Here is a 14,937-nt window from a genome sequence, read left to right on the forward strand (position 1 = left end):
TGATTTTACAAGTAAAAGGTATTGGGAGAATTAGAATTCAAGTACTTTAAGAATTTGTAAATTCAGCATTAAACACATGAAATTCAATGTTAAAAAATTATTTGAATCCCCCAAATTTGAAAACTTGTGCTAAACAAATCAGGCCTAAAGAATTCAGCTTGCTCTTTCCCATGATGAGTAGAGGTGGATCTCTTGTAAAGAATGAAGTAGTTGCTTTAATTTCATCTACGCTGATCCACCATCCTGTGCACACACAGGATGTGGCCTTGGAAGGCGATACAAGGCAATGTGCTCCTGACCTCCATCAGCATCTTTTATACAAGTAAAAAAAAATTTTTTTTGATGTCGAGATATTGCCATACAGTCGGGAAAGCTGTGGGGGACTTGGTTTAGTTCCTGGCTGCAAAGCAGGAACTTCGTTTTCTCATGAGGCACCCTGCTTGTTATGAGTCACAGCTTCAAGCAGCAATTGTAGCCGTTTGGGATTTTTGGCCGTTTGGGTTTTTTAGCTTCTATAAGCAGAGTGCTATACTCCAGTCCCTAGTTTTATGCTGTGAGCCTGGTTTTAGTTCCCTATCTCACATGAAAACATGTAAGACTGTTCTCCACAGAGGCCAAATTCCTGCTGCCACATCCCTGCTACTGGGTCCATTTCCCTGCAGCCCTATGGCGTTTTCCCCACACCGTGTATGTACTCTGTGACTGCTCTGTAAAAATATCCATCTCCTTTTAGACCTGAGCCTTGGCTTTTTGGTATTGTCCTTTAATATATCATTAGCATTAGTGTATAATTTCATCAGAAAGGGTGTGGAAGCATGATATGTTGTGAAGACATCGCCCACCATTTCTTGTTATATTATTATCATACTTTAAGTTCTGGGATACATGGGCAGAACGTGTAGATTTGTTACGTAGGTATACATGTGCCACGGTGGTTTGTTGCACCCATCAGCCCGTCATCTATGTTAGGCACCATGGAGGTACCATGATCACTCTTAGTTCTGCACATAGATATTTGCAAACCAATTAGATGATAAATAAGTGGTATGGTGGAGGGAGGGGGGAAGCATGTTTGACAATTTAAACACACTATTAAAGGCAACACAACAAAAATGGAAAATGCGTCATAAGATTACCTGGAAGAGTAAGTTAAAAATTGAAGTGATGCCACATAGTTTTATAAGTCGTTACTTTTTTCCAAAAAGTAACCAGAACAAAAACGCTGCTATACTTAATCCTCATCCATTTAAACTTTGCCATGAGTTTGCTTTACTGTTCACTTTACTATGAAGATAATTTTTCATATTCTTGATACTGTGAATTTTTAATGATGCCTTCAAGACATTTCTCACTCCCACTTGCTCATATTTTTGGTCATAAAAGATATAGTATACATGGCTTCAAATTAAGTCTTTTTCTATAGCATGGATCTGGATTTTTGTTTTTAGCTGATGTGATGATGTTTTTATCACTCATCTCTTATGGCAAAACAAAGGATGAGTTGACAAAGAGAAGGAGTGGAGGGCAAGAGGCCACCCCTGAGGTATTAGAATAGTCTGACATAAATGTTCCCATCCACTCCACAGAGGCTCTCGGAGCCCTCTCTGTGGCCAGGGTCTGAGGCAGGGAAAGTAAGGATAATCATGGCAAGTTCCTGTCACGAGGAGCTCATGGTCCTGTAACCTGGGAAGGAGTTTACAGTACTCTGTGTCACCTCAGATCAATTACACTCTCTTAAAATTATGAAACATTATCATCACTGGGACATGTCATGTGGGAGGAAATGTTACCTAAAAAACAAAACAACAGCAACAACACAAAGCATGCAATGGGCTGAAATGTGTGCCCCCAAAATTCATATGTTGAAGCCTAACCCCTGGTACCTTGGAATGTGATTGTATTTGGAGATAGAGCCTTTAAGGAGGTAATTAAGGCTAACTGAGACCATAAAGCTGAGATTATAATCCAGTCTGACTGGGTTCTTATGAGTAGAGGAAGTGACACCAGGACTATGCATGCAGGGCAAAGCCATCAGCAAGCCAAGAAGAGAGGCCTCAGGAGACAGCAGCCCCGCCGACACCTTGATCTTGGACTTCCTAGCTTCCAGAACTGTGAGAAATCTCTGTTGTATAAGCCCCCCAGTCTATGGTATTTTGTCATGGCAGCCTGGGCTAACTCATACACCATGTCTTTGCTATCTTAATTTTGTATTTTCCTCTCTGGTCTTTTGTCTGTGCTTTTGTTCACATTTTTGTTTATAGTTACACACATAATGTTCATGCCATTTTGATCTCTGACTCTCAATCTGAGCCCTGCTACATACAGATTGGGAGGAGATGGGGGTATTGGCCATGGTGCTGCCAGGTCTCCATGGGGTGCTGTGCAGACCTGTCCCAGAGGTGCAGCCTCACCTTACCAACCTCATCATGCTGGCAGAGAAAAGCCAGATGGATGTGGAAAGAAGCACTGTTGCATTCTTTCAAGATGAAGTGATGTTTGTCTCTGTCACTTGGCTGCTAACTTGCAAGGGAAAGATACTGGTGGATATTTGTTTTTTCATCATATTGTTCAACCAAGTGCCCAGCACAGTGCCTGGCAGTCACACTTACTAAGTGATTGAGTGGCCCATTCTCTTTCTGAATGCCAGGTTTGCTTGGGGAATTAAATTGTAAACAGAAGATGGCGTAGTGAGCGTGAAATTAGCAAGGTTGGCATTAGCAAGCTGTTATAAGTGATAAGAGAGCTCTACTCTGTTTTCTGACAATTTGCCAATTAAAAAAGAATAATCAACACATCTGGAAGTAATTTAGCATGTTATGCATTTTATGGCTTCAGCTATTTAAAAAAAAATTTAAGAAAGTTATAATACTATTAACTTAACCTGTGTCCCGTTCTGTAATTTTGAACAATTGCTTGCACCCTATAAACAGTTGGGTCTATTTCTGGCCTCCTTAGAGTGTTCTACTTTCTAAATTCATTTTTACACTTTCTATCATTGTGTTTTGATTAATTTTGCTTTGTAGTATATTCTAGATCTGATTGGGTCATACTGATTTTTTCTACTGAGTTTCTGTTTCATAATATATTTCCTTGTGTACGTATTTTTACAAATTTTGGAATTCTTTTGTTATGCATTTAAAAAATCTTGTTGAACATTTATATTAAACAAAATATCAAAATTGTTGGTTATCAGCTAGGTTAAAATAAAATGAATAACCTTGACTCCTGGCAGAGGAATAGAGATAATGGTACTTAGAAAAGTAGTAGAACATGAGGAATAAGCTTTATAGGAAACCAAGAAGATAGCAAGAGAATAGCACCTATATAAAAATTAAGACAGATCTCTGCATTCCCAGTAAGCAGAGCAATTCAGCCTTATTACAGATTGTCTTTTCCTCAATTTTGAGTGAAAAAAGGACACTCAGAATAAAGGACAGAGTAGATAATAATCACTTCGTGCTATAGCAACAACAGGATCTTATCAGTCCCCCCCCCCCCCCCGCCCCCCGAGATGGAGTTTCACTCTTGTTGACCAGGCTGGAGTGCAAAGCAACAGTGCAAACTCAGCTCACTGCAACCTCCGCCTCCCAGGTTTAAGCGATTCTCCTGCCTCACCCTCCTGAGTAGCTGGGATTACAGGTGCCCACCACCACATCCAGCTTATTTTTTGTATTTTTCATAGAGACTGGGTTTCACTTTGTTGGCCAGGCTGGTCTCGAACTCCCAACCTCAGGCGATCCACCCGCCTCGGCCTCCCAAAGTGCTGGGATTACAGGCATGAGCCACCGCGCCCATCCAATCAGTTTTTTAAATACCCCTTAAGTCAGTCTTGAGAACACAGAATTGCCTAGTGTTTAAAAATGCAGACTCCAAAGCCACATTGCCTGGGTTGGAGTCAGATCTGCTATTTATTTGCTGAACCCCAGTTTACCCAAAATGGGTTAATAATTGTGCCTACCTCATAGGGTTGCTGGGAGAATAAATGGATATACATAAAGGACTTCAGTAGTACCTGGCCAACAAATATTAGTTACATTAAGGAGATTTTGTATTACGGAGGCACTTTTTAATTTTGGAGAGACCAGCTTTCCTGTATTTGTTTGTTTTCCCAAATCTGAAAGTCTGCCCTGTACAGGTTTGCATGGCACCGTGGCCCAGTACGGCTGCACTCCCTATCTGACCTGCACCATTCTCAAGGAAATGCTTCTGAGCTTTTGCTTCTGACTTCTTTATCGTACTCTGACAGCCATCCCGTGGCCTCCTGGCAAAAAGTAGCTGGATATCATTAAAATTCAGTCTGTCTTGATACAGTCTCTGCTGGATGTAAGAGGGGATTGCTACCAATTGAGCCTTAGCAACCTGATTAAGACTGTCTCTGGGCTGGAATGTTCTAAGTTTTCTAAAATTACTGTTGATAAAGTTTCTCTCCATATCTACCCACTTCCTTATGCCCTGTTCCCCTCCATCCCATCTTACCAGCACGGGAGCTCAGCCAAGCCTCCTGTAGCTTTCTGCAGTTAATCACTGAGATGATTCTTCATTTTTCAGGTGCAAGTTCTCTGCTGTCGTCCTGAGTGCCCGCTCCCAGGCCCTCTGTATGAGTGACGCTTCGGTCTGCCATGGAACCTGGCCCTGCTCTGGCCTGGCTCCTGCTCCTGAGCCTGCTGGCGGATTGTCTGAAAGCTGCTCAGTCCCGAGACTTCACAGTGAAAGACATTATCTACCTCCACCCTTCAAGTAAGACTGTTCTCTTTGCTGCAGAAATATCACTTTATCTCAAATAAGAAGTGGTTCCAAAACCAGCCAGGAGAAGGCATCCTTCAGTATAGTGAAAACCTCTGGTGATTTAATTAGGGGGGCGCGGTAATTTACAAAAGATGTTTTATGCTTTACCCTCACCTTTTCACAAGAAGATTCTTGGTGGTGTTAAGGCAAATTATTGGGCTTGTTTTCTCTGTTCCCTACACAGTCACTCTGATTCTGAACACTCTTCCCCTTGTACTCATGCTGGTCCTAAGTCAGCTGTTAAAGTGAACCACCATATCCCAGAAGGAGGATTGTTTGTAAAAGATCAGTCTTTTATAGGTGAGATAATAGCTGGTCTTCCTCTCTGTGCATCTAATTCTCAATTTCAGCATAATTTCCTCCCACAGCTTCCAATGCCCTCTGCCTCCTTTTGGTTTCCTATATTTAAGAATTATCTAGGGAATGCATAATAACATAGATGCCCGGATCCCTGCCCCAGAGTTTCTGATTTGCATGTATCTCAGGCTGTACCTGTGGGTTTTTGCTTTCAGCAAGAACTTCAAGTACTTCTGCTGCAGATATTCTAAGGATCACACTTTAGGAAACACAGCAGTTTGACTTCCTCTTTCGTTCTCTATCTTTGTATGTATTGTGTCTGTCTGTATGAATCGTCTTCTCTATTGCCCCTGTTGAGGTGAGAGCTGGTTGTATTGTGTGTGTTCTGACCTTCAGCTTTTGCCCTCAGGTGCATGACTCTTTTGAAATGCTCTGCTCAACACATACAGTTTGAGTGTCCACTGTGTCAAGGATTGTGATAGGCTTGAAAGCATAAAGGCAAATCAAACACAGTCCTTGCTTTTGAGGATCGCATAGTCTACAAAGTGAAGGCAGCCATGTGGACTCCTTCAATCCACGTGGTTGGAATATTTAATGTCTGCATGTTCTGGGTTAGCTGAGAGGTGGTATGCAGAATGCCCTGGGGCTTGGAGTCCACCCACTAGGGTCAGCAACTAGCTTGGCTGCTTTGTGGCCTTTTGACTTAAAATAAATTCCCTGTCATTGCGAAGATTAAATTTAAAATGTGTATGAAGCACTTAGCACTGAGTGTGAGACATAGGAAATGCTCAATCAATGTTAGGAGAGTTCTTTGTGATAATTTTGTCTTTTCTAAAGTGATAAAGTAATATAGTACATACTCTGTAGCTTTATTTTATGGAACAGAAATAATATCTGTAAATCACTAGGCCTATACTACACCAGCAATCAAATGGTTGTTTACATTGTTGCTTTTATTATCATTGGCTTAGTAAACTGGGGGTGCTGAGAATATACTGCTCCAGTGTTGTATAACTCCCATACACTTTTAATACGCAGCAAATAATTTCTTTAGATTTCTATTGTCTCTGTACCCTCTTACCAGTATAGTCTGGTGCCCACTGGTTAATCATATGGAAGACTTATATGACTGCTTGTTTCATGGGGCTTTTTATTTTAATAATATGCATGAAGAGAAGGTGCTTTCATATTTGTTCTCTTTTCTAGATTGCATTTTGCTGTTTTCTCCAAACAGGCATGCTACTTTATTAGACTTGGTGAATCAAAAACCTAGGTTTCTGTCTCTTAGGGTTCATTGCCAGTTTTCAACTTCTGTGTGATTCTTTCTCAACTTCAGTGACAGACTCAGTAGTAACTGGGCTGCAGAAAAGGTCCACACGGGACCTACATGGAGGCTGTGATTGTACACACAGAGTGGGAAGGAGAATTAAGGTGATTGGATTTAACAACACACACACCACTTCTGCCTCAGTAGTGTAGTGGGTCAGTGCCCTGTGTGGTGGGCCTCTATTTGGAAAGTCAATTTCAGAAGGAGGTCTTGAAGGCTGAGTCTTGCAAGCCGAGGGAAATCACTTCTGCTCTTGAAAAATTGATGGAAAAGTTCTGCTCATATGACCAATGTTAATTAAATAAAGCCATGGCCTGATTAGAGGAAACTCGCCATATGTAAAGAATTAGTAGGGCTTCCTCTTCCCTCACTGGCCTGAGGTGATCTGTAAAAATGGTTCACTATAAACTTGACCTGGAAAACCAAATCATGCAAATCAGGGTTCAGATCTTCATGTTCACTTTAAGAACGCCTGGGAAAGTGCCCAGGCCATCAAGTGTATGCCTGTGCAAAAAGCCACTAAGTTGTCTGAAAGATGTCATTTTACAAAACGAATGTCTACCATTCTAACATTACAATGGTGGAGTTGGTAGGTGGGCCCAGGCCAAACAGTGAGGCTGAACACAGGATCAGTGGCCTGAAAAGAGTGCTAAATTTTTGCCGCCCATGCTTAAAAACACAGAGAGTCATGCTGTACTCAAGGGTTTAGATGTAGATTTCCTGGTCATTGAGCCTATCCAGGTGAGCAAGGGATCCAAGATGCATGGCTGAACTTACTTTTTTTTTTTTTTTTTGAGACGGAGTCTCGCTCTGTCGCCCAGGCTGGAGTGCAGTGGCGCGATCTCGGCTCACTGCAAGCTCCGTCTCCCGGGTTCACGCCATTCTCCTGCCTCAGCCTCCCGAGTAGCTGGGACTACAGGCGCCCACAACCGCGCCCGGCTAATTTTTTGTATTTTTAGTAGAGACGGGGTTTCACCGTGGTCTCGATCTCCTGACCTTGTGATCCGCCCGCCTCGGCCTCCCAAAGTGCTGGGATTACAGGCGTGAGCCACCGGAACTTACTTAAAGAGCCGTACATGAGCTCCCCCTGTCACATCGCGGTGACCCTTACTGAAAAGAATCAAATTGTTCCTAAACCAGAAGAAGAGGTTGCAGAGAAGAAAAAGATATCCCGGAAGAAACTGAAGAAACAAAAACATATGGCATAGGAATAAATGCAGCATAAAACAAATACAAATAAAAGTAAAAGAAAAAAGAATTGGTGAGGTTTTCTGATATGATTTTGAGATGTGGAGAAGGACAGAAGTTGTTCCTAAGGGAGATTATAAGTAGATGATTCACCAGCAGATCAGGGTCCAAGTTCTCGTTAGAGTCTCCCTCCATAACTTATGGGAATACTGTATAAATTCTTGTTAGAGTGAAGTTACTATGAATGGCTCCTACTTGGCCAGAACTTTGTTTATTCTGTCAATTTATTTTTATTTTTTTTATTTTTTGAGACAGAGTCTCGCTCTGTCGTCCAGATTGGAGTGCAGTGGTGCGATCTCGGCTCACTGCAAGCTCCGCCTCCTGGGTTCACGCCATTCTCCTGCCTCAGCCTTCCGAGTAGCTGGGACTATAGGCAACCACAACCACACCCGGCTAATTCTTTTTTTTTTTTTTTTTTTTTTTTTTTTTTTGTAGTTTTAGTAGAGACGGGTTTCACCGTGTTAGCCAGGATGGTCTTGATCTCCTGACCTCATGATCCTCCCACCTCGGCCTCCCAAAGTGCTGGGATTACAGGTGTGAGCCATCACGCCCGGCCTGTTCTGTCCACTTTTAAATCAGCGTTAACTTCTAATTTCTTTGAACTATTTTAGAAGTTTGTGGTGTGTGTGTTTTCACACTTTGATTTTTTAAATGGCATGGTTCTCTATCCTTGAGCAATAGACTGTAGTAAGATGTAGTCTCTACAAATAAGCAGGTATCTGTTGAACATAGACGGTAAAAAATATATGAGAGAAGTCTGGGATTAGTTTGGTTTTGAATTATTTATGTAGTCACCTCACTTTGTAGATGAAGGCACAAACAGGGTTCTTTTGTGAGTGAGCCACATTTCATTAATGTTACAATATGTAACATGAAGCTCAGAACCTGCTGAAGGAGGAATGTAGTGATGCTGGAGGCATGAGAACACACACACATTTTCTGTACCAGACAAGCAGAAGCTATTTTCTCCTCATTCCAGTGCCCAGAACAGCCATCACTGACGATAACTGGGGAGAGATTGGAACCCAGGCTGGGAAAATTCAGCCTCCCATGACTAATCTTTTTTGCTTTCTAGTTTCCTAATCTTTGAAGTTTCTGAACATTTAAAAGAAAGAAACTTCATGGCTTTCAAATCTGAAGCAGTGTCGTCAATAATGTTCTTTTCTATAATCCTTGTGTCATTTGTTGTTGTTTTTTTCTTTGCTTGTTTTTATGTGAAAAATGAATTTCTTCCTAGCCTATGATTAAAATACCAAATCAAATAAAAACTTTCAAAACAAGAGTTAGTATTAAGAGAAATGGAGCTGCTTATTTGGTAGTCAGACATCATAAGAGATAGCAGAATTTAATATACTAAGTGGCTGCAACCTATTCTTGGCCTCTGTTTCTTTCCTTTGAATAGAAGGAAACCTTTCCTAAGAATATCCAATTTTCCTCTGGTTGCATGTTTTGAATCTTTACTTAATCATGTGCACCAAAGAGCTGTATTCCTGTGGGGGCTTGTTTGTGCCCACGTAGAGAGCCAGATAAGTTTGTTCAGACTATATTACGTAAATCTTGGAGAATAAGGGGACTTGCTGGGAAGGTACCAGATAATGTATTTTTTTCTGTTAGAAATATGTCCCTGTTAAAATTGTACTCACAATATTTTGTTGCCAAGTGAACTGAGAAAAAACATTTATTAGATTTCTAGAATTTTTATATTTGCATCCAGTTTTCAGAAACAATGGAAGTTAATTTGGTAAGAATCAAAAAATGTTTGGATGCGTTACACATCAGCGTACCTTTCAAAACAAAAGTCTGTTCTCACCACGGTTTTGGTAACTGAAGGCCTTTGTCTAGGCAAAAGTTCCAAGAGGTGGAAACAAAGACTAAATCTTTTCTGATACCGTACAAATGAATTATGGTCGGTTGAACTATGGCTGACCATGAGAGTTAATGGACAGATTATTTTACAGGAAGTAACTGGGCACTTTGGCATTTCTTTTTTTCTTTACAATCACCTTCCCTTAAGGGACCAAGGACTTATGCCCTGAAATACAGGGTACTGAGCTTATTACCTCTGATCAAGAGCCAAATTAGATTCATTCACAGCTGGGGCCACAACAATTTGAAACTCCGCTTGCTCTGCAATGCTTTGAAGTAACAAAGAAGCAAATAGCACATCTCTTAGGAACCTCTTTCCGTCCTTTTTTTAAAAAAAAACACAAACCTCTTTATCAGATGCAGTGTCAGTTAGCAAGTTACTGGAGATAGTGATAGTTGTTCATCTGTAGACCTCATTTTTGGCAAAATATCTCAAGAGGGAAGAATTTAACCATTTACTTGGTATTATACCTTAATTATCCACTTAAAGCAGTATGTTTGCAGAGATTTGTCATTAATCAGGGTGTGATTATTCACTAATTGGTATTACCTGCCAAGATGTCAATAAAAGTTCCTACAAGCAAATATTAAACTCTAACCATTGAGACTATGCACAGATAATGGAACTGTAGATTCTAAAAGAAAATTCACCCAAAATGAGATAATTTGGTTAATTGTCAGTGATACGTGCTGATAAACTCAGAGATAAATGAATTTAAGCAAAGCTTCATTTTGCTGCCATAGTATTTTAGTCCCCATTCCTGTTTAAATTTCAGTATACTTTGGGTTAATTTCAGAATCCAGGCCTGCTTATGTAAGAAATAAGTGTTTGATTTAGTATGTCACTTGTCTCACAGAAGATCATTTTGAAAAGTCTATTAAGTAATTCAAATTTGGGAGCACTACAACTTACTAGGGTTAGGGTCTCAATAAGTTTGTTCTTGGAGTAGTTGGATTGTCAGTCTTCATTCAGAATTCTTAATTTATCTCTTTGATGGGAAAGTTTCCAGGAATAACTAATTCAATATTCCATCCAAAAATTTTACTGGCTGCAGTGACAGAACAGATAAAATTTGATGCCCCAGTGAATTAATCATGCAAACTGAAGTGGTACGGGTAGCTTGCAGCCATAAACCTTGGTGAATATGATGATCATTTTTTTGAGAAATGCTGTTCTTTGACAAATGCTTTATATCTTTTTTTTCCCAAAATGTCTACTTTGATCATTCCACTTCAAATTTTACAAGCTATTTTAAAGTCCAATCTTTGAAAGTTGTTTATGTATTGAGTATTTTAAACCTGATAGGGAAAGTATTTTTTAATGTATCCAATCAGGACAATTTCCTAAAATATTTTACGTGATTAGTTAAAATATCTGCAAGAGTATTGCATGACTTTGGCGTTTGAGAACCTGTTTTGTTTTTGATATTTTAATTCTTCAGACATGTACAGGAATACCTTAGAGATTATTGCAGGATCAGTTCCACACCACCACAACAAAACAACCACAATAAAGCAAGTTATGCAAATTTTTTGGTCTCCTTGTGCATATAAAAGCTACATTTACATTATACCATAGTCTATTAAGTGTGGAATAGCATTATGTCTAAAAAACAACGTGCATATCTTTTTTCCTTTTTTTTTTTTTTGAGGCAGGGTTTGGTTCTGTGGCCCAGGTTGGAGTGCAGTGGTGCAATCTCGGTTTACTGCAACCACTGCCACCTGGGCTCAAGCGAGCCTCCCACCTCAGCCTCCTGAGTAGCTGGGACCACAGGTGTTCACCACCATGCCTGGCTAATTTTTGTATTTTTAGTAGAGACAGGATTTCTCCGTGTTGCTCAGACTGGTCTCAAACTTGTGAGCTCAAGCTATCCACCTGACTCGGCCTCCCAAAGTGCTGAGATTGCATTGTTGGCCACCATGTTCCGCTAACAATGTATGTATCTTAATTTAAAAAGACTTTATTGCTAAAAATGCTAAGGATCATCTGAGCCTTTTGCTGGTAGAGTATCTTGCCTTGATATTGATGGCTGTTGAATGATCAGGGTGGTGGTTGCTGAAGGCTGGGGTAGCTGTGGCAATTTTTAAAAATAAGACAACAACGAAGTTTATCATATCAGCTTATTCTGCCCTTCACAAAAGATTTCTCAGTAGCATGTGATGCTGTTTGACAGCATTCTACTCACAGCAGAACTTCTTTCAAAATTGGAATTAATCCTATCAAAACCCTGCCACTGCTTTATCAACAGTTCTATGATGTTCTAAATCCTTTTTTGTCATTTCAACAATGTTCACAGCATCTTCACCAGGAGTAGATTCCATCTCAAGAAACTGCTTTTTTTGCTCATTCATAAGAAGCCAACTCCTCATTCATTTAACTTCTATCATAAGATTGCAGCAATTCAGTCGCTTTTTCAGGCTCCACTTCTAATTCTAGTTCTCTTGCTGTGTGCACCACATCTGCAGTTACTTTCTCTACTGAAATCAAAGTCATCTGTGATGGTTGGAATCACGTATTTCCAAACTGCTGTTAATGTTGATATTTTGACCTCCTGTGAATCACAAATGTTCTTATTGGTACCTAGATGATTAATCCTTTCTATAAGGTTTTTAAATTTACTTTGCTCAGATTCATCAGCGGAATCATGATCTGTGGCAGCTATAGGCTTACAAATATATTTCTTAAATAATAAAACTTGAAACTCAAAACGACTTCTTGATTCATCAGCTACAGAAGGGATGTTGGGTTCACAGGCATGAAAACAGCATTAATTTTCTTGTAGATCTCCGTCAGAGCGCTTGAGTGACCAGTTGTATTGCCAATGAGCAGTAGTATTTTGAAAGAAATATTTTTTTCTGAGCAGTAGATCTCAACAGTGGGCTTACAATATTCAGTGGACCATTCTGTAAATAAATGTGCTGTCATCCAGGCTTTGTTGTTCCATTTATAGGGCACAGATAGAGTAGATTTCACATAATTCTTAAAGTCTCAAGGATTTTAAGAATGATAAATTAGCATTGGCTTCATTTTAAAAGTCACCAGCTGTATTAACATCTAACAAAAGAATCAGCCTGTCCTTTGATGCCAGGCATTGAGTTTTCCTCTCTAGCTATGAAAGTCCTAAGTGTCTTCTTCCAATATAAGGCTGTTTTGTCTACACTGAAAATCTTCTCAGTGCCATCATCTTCAGTGATCTTAACTAGATTTTCTGGATAACTTGCTGCAACTTCTTCATTAGCACTTTCCATGTTACCTTATGATTTTATGTTATGGAAATAGATTTTTTCCTTAAACTATATGAACCATTCTCTGCTAGCTGCAGACTTTTCTTCTGCACCTTCTTCATGTCTCTGAGCCTTTATAGAACTAATGACAGTTAGGACCTTGCCTTGGATTAGGCCTTGGTTTAAGGGAATGCTGTGGCTGGTATGATCTTCTATCCAGACCACTCAAACTTTCTCTGTATCAGCAAAAAGCCTGTTCTATATTCTTAACATTCATGTATTCATTAAAGTAGCATTTTAAACTTCCTTCAAGAACCTTTCCTTTACATTTACAGCTTGGCTAACTGGTACAAGAGGCCTAGCTTTCAGCCTATCTCAGCTTTCAACATGCCTTCCTCACCAATCTTAATCATATTTAGGTTTTGATTTAAAGTGAAAATTGTATTACTCTTCCTTTCACCAGAACACTTAGAGGCATTTGTAGGGTTACTAACTGGCCTAATTTCAGTATTGTTGTATCTCAGGAAATATGGAGGTCTGGGGCAGGGAAAGAGGGAGAGAGGGAGATGGAAGAATAGCAGGTTGATGGAGCAGTCAAAACATACACATTTATTCAGTTCACCATTTTATGTGGGTGCAGTTTGTGGTGCCCCCAAACAATTATAATAGTATGTCAGAGATTACTGATCACAAGTCACCATACAGATACAAAAGTAATGAAGAAGTTTGGCATATTTCAAGCATTCCCGAAATGTGACACAGACATGAAGTGAGCACATGCAATTGGAAAATGACACCGATAGACTTGCTTAATGCGGGTTGCCATGAAACTTCAATTTGTAAAAATACAGTATCTGCAAAGTGTGCTAAAATGGATTGTGATACAACAAGGTATACCTGTCCTTAGCTAAATAGAACCTTTCAATTCAAGTGTAACCCATTTTTCTATAGGTGGGTAATGTGAAGATATAAAAAGTATTTGTTTATAGTTTACAAAATACTTCTCTTTATCACAATTATATGACATTTTCCCCCTATTAAAATTTCCTCATGAAAATGGAGTGGTTGGATGGCTGTGTCTGAGCTGCTTTCCATCATTTTGTAAAATCATCTATGCACTTTTTCTGTCATTCTGTTTACAAATTTGAGTTACTATGTGAGAGACTTAGAGCATGCAAATGGGCCCATAAAAAGTTCTGATTACTTGTCTTTTTTAGACTGCTTATGACTTTTGATTATGATACATTATTTGATATTGTCACAGTCAGGTCTGTGAAGTAATGCAAGCATGTGCATAGATGGGCAGCTATTCTTGGCAAGGTGAAAATCAAAGTGATATCTGGTCCATCGTTCTGGCCTTAAGCTGCTGCCTTCTCCTTCATTTATTTTTGATAACATATCTAATTGGTTCCATGTGGGCAGAGCAATTTACCCTGAGATGATTATTTCCGCCAGTGGGATATGCAGGCTCAGCCATCTGCGAGGGAGAACAGTTGGCTCCTGCAGATGAAGTGTTTGAGTGTTTGCAGCTTTCAAATAGGCCAGGTAATTTTACAAATTAAACAAAACAAGTTTTGTTTATGAAAGGCAAAACTCTAAGTAGTGAAGCAAGCAAATGATTAGAGCTAAGAAGCAATTAAATGCACATCAGTGGTAAGGACAAAGAACAGCTGGGCCTGACATTCTTCGGTGATCCTCATCTTTTTGTGGAGGGAAGGTCCTGTGTGCCCCTGACAATCTCCAGAACTTGAATCTCATGTGACCCCTCCCCACCTGAGCTTATAGGTAAAGAATAAAAGCCCTTGGAGGATGGTTCCTTCTGAAGGCAGGAAGAAGAAACTCACCAGTGGGAGTGGTGGGAAGAGTTAAGTGGGGTTTCCTGGAATGGCCTAGTCCTCAGGCTAGACCTGGTAGCCTCTGGTGCCTCATCCCCACGTCCCCTCAGCATCCGGCTTCTATGGACATGGGTCCAAAACACACCTGAAGAGGGTCACCTCTGCCTGGGCAGCATATATTTGAGCAATGAAGACTCTTCTCTTAGCTAAGGCTCACCATCTCCAGGGATTCATAACGACATCAGGTCTGACCAGATAAAAATTTTACAGTGTGCCAGAGAAATTGCCACTTTTGTAGATTGAAATGCTCAAACATCAGGAAATTTCGTGATGATTCAACCCAATATTTTTATT

The 14,937-nt window shown here is 40.0% G+C and overlaps 1 protein-coding gene across 3 annotated transcripts in view; it reads left to right on the forward strand.

Moving 5' to 3' along the window:
- The window catches only part of LOC105492687 (LY6/PLAUR domain containing 6), a 150,155-nt gene that overhangs the window by 109,758 nt on the left and 25,460 nt on the right, over positions 1 to 14,937 (forward strand). For all 3 annotated transcript variants that reach the window (XM_011759919.3, XM_071072722.1, XM_071072723.1), the window contains exon 2: positions 4,549 to 4,737. In XM_011759919.3, the coding sequence (XP_011758221.1) occupies positions 4,620 to 4,737 (118 nt within the window). In that variant the 5' untranslated portion in view covers positions 4,549 to 4,619. The remainder of the gene's footprint in view (positions 1 to 4,548; positions 4,738 to 14,937) is intronic.

Source organism: Macaca nemestrina, chromosome 11 (assembly GCF_043159975.1).
Source record: "Macaca nemestrina isolate mMacNem1 chromosome 11, mMacNem.hap1, whole genome shotgun sequence".
Classification (NCBI taxonomy): domain Eukaryota; kingdom Metazoa; phylum Chordata; class Mammalia; order Primates; family Cercopithecidae; genus Macaca; species Macaca nemestrina.